The 8,400-nt window shown below is 38.2% G+C and overlaps 1 protein-coding gene across 2 annotated transcripts in view; it reads right to left on the bottom strand.

The window, feature by feature from the left end:
* Positions 1–8,400, bottom strand: part of LOC107718267 (E3 ubiquitin-protein ligase CBL-like) — a 37,905-nt gene that overhangs the window by 6,916 nt on the left and 22,589 nt on the right. For both annotated transcript variants that reach the window (XM_016525262.1, XM_016525263.1), the window contains exons 3-4: positions 7,753–7,899; positions 7,466–7,622 (exon numbers count right to left, since the gene is read on the bottom strand). In XM_016525262.1, coding sequence (XP_016380748.1) covers positions 7,466–7,622; positions 7,753–7,899 — 304 coding nt within the window. The remainder of the gene's footprint in view (positions 1–7,465; positions 7,623–7,752; positions 7,900–8,400) is intronic.

Raw genomic sequence — 8,400 nt, 5'->3', positions numbered from 1 at the left:
ATATATATATAAGGGATTGGCATTGCAAGCAAAAGTAACATTCGAAAATAGCTGGTACACTGTAAAAAATAGAACGAGCTATTTACTTAAAAATTTTATGGTAACAATATTACACATAACATTTTTGAGTAGTTTTTCCAGGCTTGATTTTTTAATGGAATCTACCTGAATAAATCATGTGAAATCTCCTAAATTAATTAATCTATGATACAGTGAATTTAATATAATTAGTGAAATGTGCTCATTTATTTTAAGTTGATTCTCAAACGTCTGTGATTTTGAGTGAGGTCTGTTTGTATTTGACTGAGTTATTTTGTATATTTAAAAGACTGTATAAAGCCAAACAGCTCAAGTAGGAAAATACTTGAAAAATACTGGAAAGTACTGCACTAGCACAAGCAAAGCTACTGCTCATTGAACAAGGCTTAATGCCTTAGAGTAGTATCCATAACCATAAGCTCTACTCTTCTGCACAATGGTAACGAATGCACTGTACAATGGAAACTTCAATGTAACAGAAACTCTTTCAAATGTCAAACATAACGGAACATTAAACATTAACATGTTTCCCTTCACTCAAAAACACATAAAATAGCATTTAATTAAAACATTTTGGGTGCGCCCGAAATCGCATACTGCTTAGTAGGTACATTTGAATTTGAACGTACTCGACCGTTAAAAAAGTACGTTCTATATAGTATGAATGAGTAGTATGAATGGAATTCGGACGTACTACATCCGCCATGTTGATGTTGTCACGTGACATGCGTCTTTACAACAGCACCCAAATTTAAAGAGCCCTCAATACTGCACGAACATAACTGCAAAATTGAGCTAATTCTCTTAAAATAAATAGGTAGCCTTCTTTCCTTAATTTTTTTAGTTTAATCAGTTCCTCAATTCAAGCCCCAAAATTGCTTAAGTTTCCTTTAAAAAAATGAGGAAAACACATCTCTTGGTTTTATTAGTAAAAAGTCCTCAATATTTTCTTTACAACACTCAATCACAATTGTTTAAATGAAATATACACAATATTTTTAATAATCACCTTAATTTTTTCAATGAAAATTACAAGACCCATGATTCATTTTTTACAGTGTAATTATTCGATTATTATTCGAAAATCGCACCCCTTCCCCGCATGCAGGCACGCACGTATTAGGCTAACGTTATAGTGATGGGAAGTCCGGTTCTTTTCCGTGAACCGGTTCTTTTCTTCAGTTCTCTCTTCACAGCAGTTCAGTCAGTGTACTGCTAGAGTAAATGAATTACTCCTGGATATTGGTTTATTTCGACTCAGAGGGAGTGTCAGCCACGTTAAAAAAAGTGAATAACTTAAGTAATTTGTGGATTAATGCTTACTGGAGATGCGAACCGTTTCAAACGATTCAGTCCGATTTGGTGAACTGGTTCAACCGGTTCACTAAGAAGAACTGGTTAAATCGAACGATTCGTTCGCGAACCGGACATCACTATAACGTTACACACCCATAAACAGAGAGAGAGAGAGACCATTCACACTTTTAATCTGTATGATAACAAACTGTCTTAACTCAAGCCATAAAATGATTGTAACATGCTGAAACATGTTAATATAATAAACATAACAGAATGACGGCACTTATTAACATAGCAGTCTGTCGATTAGCATAAATCAACTGTTCATAAGGTATTAAAACTGCTCAAAAAATATATTACAATACTTTCTCTCGCAATTCTATCGTTGGGTAATTATACTGTATATTAACAGCGGGCATCAGTGAGTCGTTAATAATATGCGGGGCATTGAAACCGCTTTTGAATGCGCGCGCGCGACCTTTTTACTTTCATTTTCGAGATTCGCGATCACATTATACTATGGAGCGGCAGTACTTACCACACATTTTACAAGATTAGATATGTGTCAGAGGTGCTCAGGATCTGCAAATCATTCGCCATCGTCCTCAGTCATCTCTCCACTCTGTTGCTGGTAAGTGAAATTGCATTTACTGTAATGTAACAGACTGCTAGCATGCGACTAACCATGTGTCCCTTTAGTGGCTCCGTAGAACACGTTATTCGTTTTCCGTGCCTTTCCCAGTACGGATTCAGCACACCTCTAACCCAGCCGGGGATATTTGTGGTCCGCACAGAACTCTTATTTGACATCGTTCTTAGTTGCAAGTCTACAGTGTGCGCGTGAGATGATGTGTTCTTCTGTTGTCTTTGGGGCCGTTCACAGGTCACGCCTAAAAACGCGTAGAAAGCGCTAGGCACGCCGCTTTCTGCTTTTTTCCAAAGCGTTCGGGCGCTTGAACACCGGAGGCGTCTGCCGTTGCTAAGCAACCATGACCTGCGCTCTCCATGAAGACGTGGAAGTTTCAGCAAAGGATAAATGGATTTGCAGCACTAAAAATCGCTTGCAGTAGCTCTGCTACTAAATTTATTTAAAAATGGCTATCCCTGTACAGCTATGATCAGCTGTTCCTTCATCTTGGCTGAGCTTTCAACGTTGTTACGGGAAAGGATGAAGCTGATTGGTTGGTTCTTGTCACATGACCCGCGGTGCGCTTGCGGCATTCTGAAAAGTTGAAATGTTTTTATCTCGATGCGGCGCAGACGCGCCTGGAAAAAATTAGCGATGACGCTTCCATTAGGAGTCGATTCCAGTATTCCATTATGAGAAAAAGTCGCTTCCATTATGAGCGCGCCTGCCGCGCGTCTACATTTGAAATAACGAACTTGAGTGCGCAAAAGACGCGATATGTGAACGGCCCCTTTGACAGCCTTTAGGTGCGTTACTGGCAGCGCTACCCTCTGCTTACGCGTCACCACCGCATTAGCACTGAAAACATGGGGAATGTTTTTAGACAATAATCGCACAACCTATTCGATATTCTATGAATAAATCAACTAATCGAATATTCGAAAATCGTGACCCATCCCTAATATACAGTATATATATATATATATATATTTAATTAAATTTCAATCAGTTTTGACTGTTACAAGTCAGCTTGTGATTATATACTCTGTAATTCAAAAGTTTGGGATCAGTAAGATTTGTTTTTGAAAGAAATCTCACCAAGGCATTTATTTGATTAAAAGTAATGTTGTAAAATCTTACAATTTAAAATACACTCTCAAAAAGGATGTTGATTTTTAACACATTTTTTGTGTTATGACTATTTGAACACATTTTGTGTCATTTTGTGTTAAAAACAAAAAAGAGCCGTTAATTTTCTCAAGTGCAAGTTTCCTCGCACTTTAACTTTTCATCATCGGTGGATATCTTCGATGTGTGGAAGTAAGAAGAATGTTCATATTTGGCATTAGCAGCTTTTAAAATGTCTTTTGTGATCATTTGTAGACTGTCGAGGGGCATTTTACACATACGCGGTAGCCAGAAAACTGCCTCAGGAATGGCGGTGTGAGGAAATTCATTCACCATTCACCGCATCTCTCTCTTAATGAAAATGAACAGAGCTCACGGTGCCACATATTGTGTAAAATGCCCTAAGACGTTAAAATTATCTCTGATGCTTACGTTTTTCTTGGCTTTCCAGCTAACATTATATTTGTAGCCTATAAATAACAAATGTGTCTTTATTTGCGCTCTTGCAGCTTTGAATGGAAGACGCCTCTGACTCGCTTGTGACAGTTATTGGCATATAATTGGAGGCTTCTTCATCTTCACCATCACCATCACCTGTATGCTGATGAAAATACGTGAATAAAAACGATTAATGTTTAAGATGCTGTCAAATGCCACATTTTTTAAAATTCAAAAGGACAAACCTGATTAACCATTTGGAAGTTACCTAGCTGGGGACTATTTTCAGGCGCTGCGTAATTCGTTTCTCTGTGCCTTTATCGTTATAGTTGTAGTGTGGACTCTGCTATTCTTTAATATTGAGAACGATTTATAGAACTATATCTTTATCATTATCTTTATAGTTATCGTGCTTGGTGTGAATGGGCCTTAAGAGTGTAACTGTTTTAAAGTTTCATATATTCTAAATATAATAATATAAATATATAATACATTCTATTCTTGTGAAGACAAAGCCGAATTTCCAGTAGTCATTATTCCAGTCTTCAGTGTCACATGATCCTTCCGAAATCAATGTCATATGCTGATTTGATGTTCAAAAAACATTTACTATTATTATCAATGTAAAAAACTGTTGTGCTGGTTAATATCTTTGTGGAAACAATTTTTTTCAGCATTCTTTGATGAATACAAAGTTCAAAAGAACAGCTTTTATTTAAAATAGAAAGCTGTTACATTACAAGTATCTTTACAGTCTCTTTCATTTCAATCATTTTAATGCATCCTTGCTAAATAGAAGTATTAATTAGACTAAACAAAGACCATGATCCACCATGTCGGTTTGTGGACAGGTTATGTAGTGGCTCCAGCACGGTTTCTGTGAAAAAGTGGTCTCTGTCACCTCAGGACGGGCTGCATTCACATATTTTCAAAATGCATTGTGCATCAGCTGAAACGCCCCCGACACTTACGTCAAATAGCTGCAGAGCAAATATGGGTCAACCAACCCACCTTTTCCCCTCTCAGATGACATATCATTATTAAAAATCTTCAGTATTTACTACCATAACCCAGGATGCCTAATCATGCTTGTGTGTATGCTGAGCAAACACATAAAACAAAACCGGTTTTCATAATGAGGTATCCGTCTCACAAAGGTCCGCTCACAGTCAAAAGGCTGCCGAATCGAAGAAATAAAAAAGGCCTGTGACTGGCTCTCGAGCGGGGCGGGTTCATTCAGATGCTGATGAGAAGCGTGACCTTGCTACGTGGAGCTTCGTCAAACAGCTTTGCGGGCTCTCTGTAAACAGCCGGTCTATTTCTGGCTGCATGAATGAAGCTGAGGTATGGTGCAGCACAAGCGCTCTATACTGCAACTAGAATGGGCACAAGGCCAGCCGTGCCACGGCTGTTTTAAGTACTCTAACAGTCCAACATACCGACTTGAATTATGACATGCTGTCAATGTTAGCTCGATTATTAGATGTATCAAAAAGGCCACATTTGATTATGGCTGCATCAGTCATAAAAATGATCCTGACCCCCTTTTTCCCCAAATTAGCTCAGATGTGAAGTAAGGAAGGCTAATTAAAGGATAGATGTGATTATGGGCTATTGAGGAGAGAGAGGAACGAGAAAGCCCTGGACCGCTGTATTGTCTGTGCTAGAGCACTCTGAATAATGAGCTCATTACATAGACAGCACTGCGCTGCCAAGCAGCCGTCAGATGATGCATTCAACAGCTGCTATATTATAGATTCATATTTTAATCACAATAGTCAACTGTTCCATGGAAAAATCATCATGACTAGATTTTTACATTTTCTGAAGAAGACGTGAGTGGTAAAACCCGTCATCAGGATGTCAGGGTGTTACAGATGGTTGCCAGAGCGTTGCAGTGCAGTTGTTAAGGTACAACCCTCTACATTGCGAGTAAATCTTCACTCTGGCGACTTGTGTGTATGTGTATATGTGTGTGTGTGTATGTGTATATGTGTGTGTGTGTATGTGTATATGTGTGTGTGTGTATGTGTATATGTGTGTGTGTGTATGTGTATGTGTATGTGTGTGTGTATATGTATGTGTGTGTGTGTATGTGTATATGTGTGTGTGTGTATGTGTATATGTGTGTGTATGTGTATGTATATGTGTGTGTGTATATGGGTGTATATTTGTATATGTGTGTGTGTATATGTGTTTGTGTGTGTGTGTGTGTGTGTGTGTGTGTGTGTGTGTGTGTGTATGTATGTGTATGTGTATGTATATATTTTTCAGTCTGGCGAGTAAACAAAAAAATTTACTAGCCAATGGCGATTCAATTGCCAAGGTGTTCGTAGAGGGCTGAGGTACACTACCATTCAAAAGGTGCGTCCAAAATCGCGTACTTACGCACTAGTCTATGACGTTCTGTAGTATAAATAGTGCGAGTAGTGCGTTCACACTGAAAATTCCAAAAAGAAAAAGTGCACTTTAAATACCCAGATGATGCACTTAAATAACCGAAAAAACGAAGTGTGGAATGTTGGACACTTCATGTACTCAACTTTCGCAGCTTTAATTACGTAGTGAAGGGGGAGGGGCTATCAGACTCCGATTATGAATGACAAAAATAACATTATATAATTCATACACTACATGGTTGAGTACATAGTGCATAAGTACATAGTGTATAAGTGCATAGTGTGTCATTTGGGATGCAGCTAAAGATTAGGGTCAGTAAGATTTATTTTTTTGAAAGAAAATGAATAATTTTATTTGGCAAGAAAGCATTCAAGTGATCAATGTAAAGTAAATGCTGTTGTTTTGAACATTCTATTCATCAAAGAATGTATCACGGTTTCCACAAAAAAATATTTTCAACATTGATAACAATAAGAAATGTTTCTTGAGCAGCAAATCAGCATATTGGAATGATTTCTGAAGGATCATGTGACCCTGAAGACTGGAGTAATGATGCTGAAAATTCAGCTTTGCCATCATAGGAATAAATTACATTTTAAAAATATATTAAACTAGAAATTTTATTTTAAATTGTAATAATACTTCACAATATTACAATATTACAGTTTTTATTGTATTTAAAAAAAAAAATGCAGCCTTGATAAGCATTAGACACTTTTTTCAAAAACATAAAAAAACAAAATACCTTCATAAATTATTCATAGTGGTTTTAAGATGTTATGCATTCGCTATGGTTATGACAGGTGAAAACCGTAAGTATAATAACTTAAAATATTAGCATGATTGAAATATCACTCATGTTCTTAGCACAGCCAATGGGGGGATGAGAAGGGCTGCATATACACATTTCTCTATTTGATTCAATTTACACACTTTCGATTTGGATTCAGATTTTGATTCTGATATAAATTTTGGTTATCATCCGTCGAACCATATAGCGAATCCCAACCCCAAGTATGAGCAATAGTAATCGTAATTTTGCCCTAGCAAATACCACTAATTATGTGGTTCCAGAATAAAAAGTGTGTGTACACACAAATCTAGTAGAACAGAAAAACCTCAATCATCTCTGTTCTGCACTGTTGCTCTCAAAGAATATATAATTAGAGAAGAAAAAAAATCCCACAGAGGTTAGCAGCAGTTGCTATTAAAATAAGTCAAACAGCTCTCTTCTAAGGCTGAGGCACTTTCAAATCATCTCTTGCCCCCTACTCTCAGGAAATCGTGTGCTCAGAGGAGTACAGACAAGCCTATTTGAGCTACAAAAGGAGATAAGAGGCCTCCATTCAGGCTGGTTTTCAGCCATGAGAACTGAAGCATCAGCACTGACACGCACACTCAAACAGCGCCTCCATACCCACAGTACACGGCCACACAACAATAGTCATTGTCAGACCTTCCTCTACACCGAGCTCAGGCACAATAGAGCTAGTCTGTGCTTGGAGGAAGTGATGGAGTGATTGAATGACGCACCTGGAAAAGCCTGGTGAAGATGTCGAACTCAAAGACGGAGATGTAGTCATTGCAGGTGAGGTCGATGGTGGATTTGAGAGCCATGGCCTCCAGGCCTGAGCTGATGGGGTGAAACTCATGCAGGGCCTGCCGGAACACCTTCCAAGGCACGATGGTCCTGAAATTCAAGTTAAGTTATCAGAATCAGACTGATTTCCTTAAGCTTGTCAAAGTCCAACTTCTTTTGCTTTTCTATGAACATGTGGCAAGTTTTTCTATGAGAACAAAGAATACATTAAGCGTCTCACTTGTCCCCGAACGATCTTCTCCAAAACTCTGCGGCATCCGCTTTGGTGATTCTGAAGTTATCCCCTTGAAATAGGCCGTTGGGAAAGATGGCTTTGAGCTCGGCGAGCATGTGACTGAATATCAGCGACAATTTCGTCAGGTTCCGTCTGAAATACAGGAAAGAGAAGAGTTTAAAAAAAAATGTAATTAGATATTTAAAGCTGCAGTCCGTAAGTTTTTCCTCTTTGTCGCCACCTCTGTTTGAAAACCTGCAATTGCAGCTGTGTGCGGAATTATCTTCCTTGCGTGGGTTGTGCTCTGGCACGGCTCCAGCGCGGATTAATCTAATGTTTTGAGGAGTATGTGTGGCAGTCAGTCACCGCACCGGTGTGGATATTGTACTTTGCACTCACAGATTCTAGCCTACGTCTTGGAATATATGGCCCAAATAAGAATTTTCACTGGATATTGTCATCTGAAAAAGTAAGTAACAAGTCTGCCACATTTGTTCTGACCAACTGAGGAAAAAAGCATTACAATAAATCGTGCTACCAATGGTGATTTAATCAAAATTAGCTCATATCACATCAAACCGTGCAAATTATTATTATTTTTATACTTTGTCAAATTGTTAATGTTAACAACATCAGCATTACGTGACTATGTGA

This window comes from Sinocyclocheilus rhinocerous, unplaced genomic scaffold (assembly GCF_001515625.1).
Source record: "Sinocyclocheilus rhinocerous isolate Xijiao unplaced genomic scaffold, SAMN03320098_v1.1 scaffold1024, whole genome shotgun sequence".
Taxonomy (NCBI): Eukaryota; Metazoa; Chordata; class Actinopteri; order Cypriniformes; family Cyprinidae; genus Sinocyclocheilus; species Sinocyclocheilus rhinocerous.
This window is presented reverse-complemented; position numbering and strand designations above follow the sequence as displayed.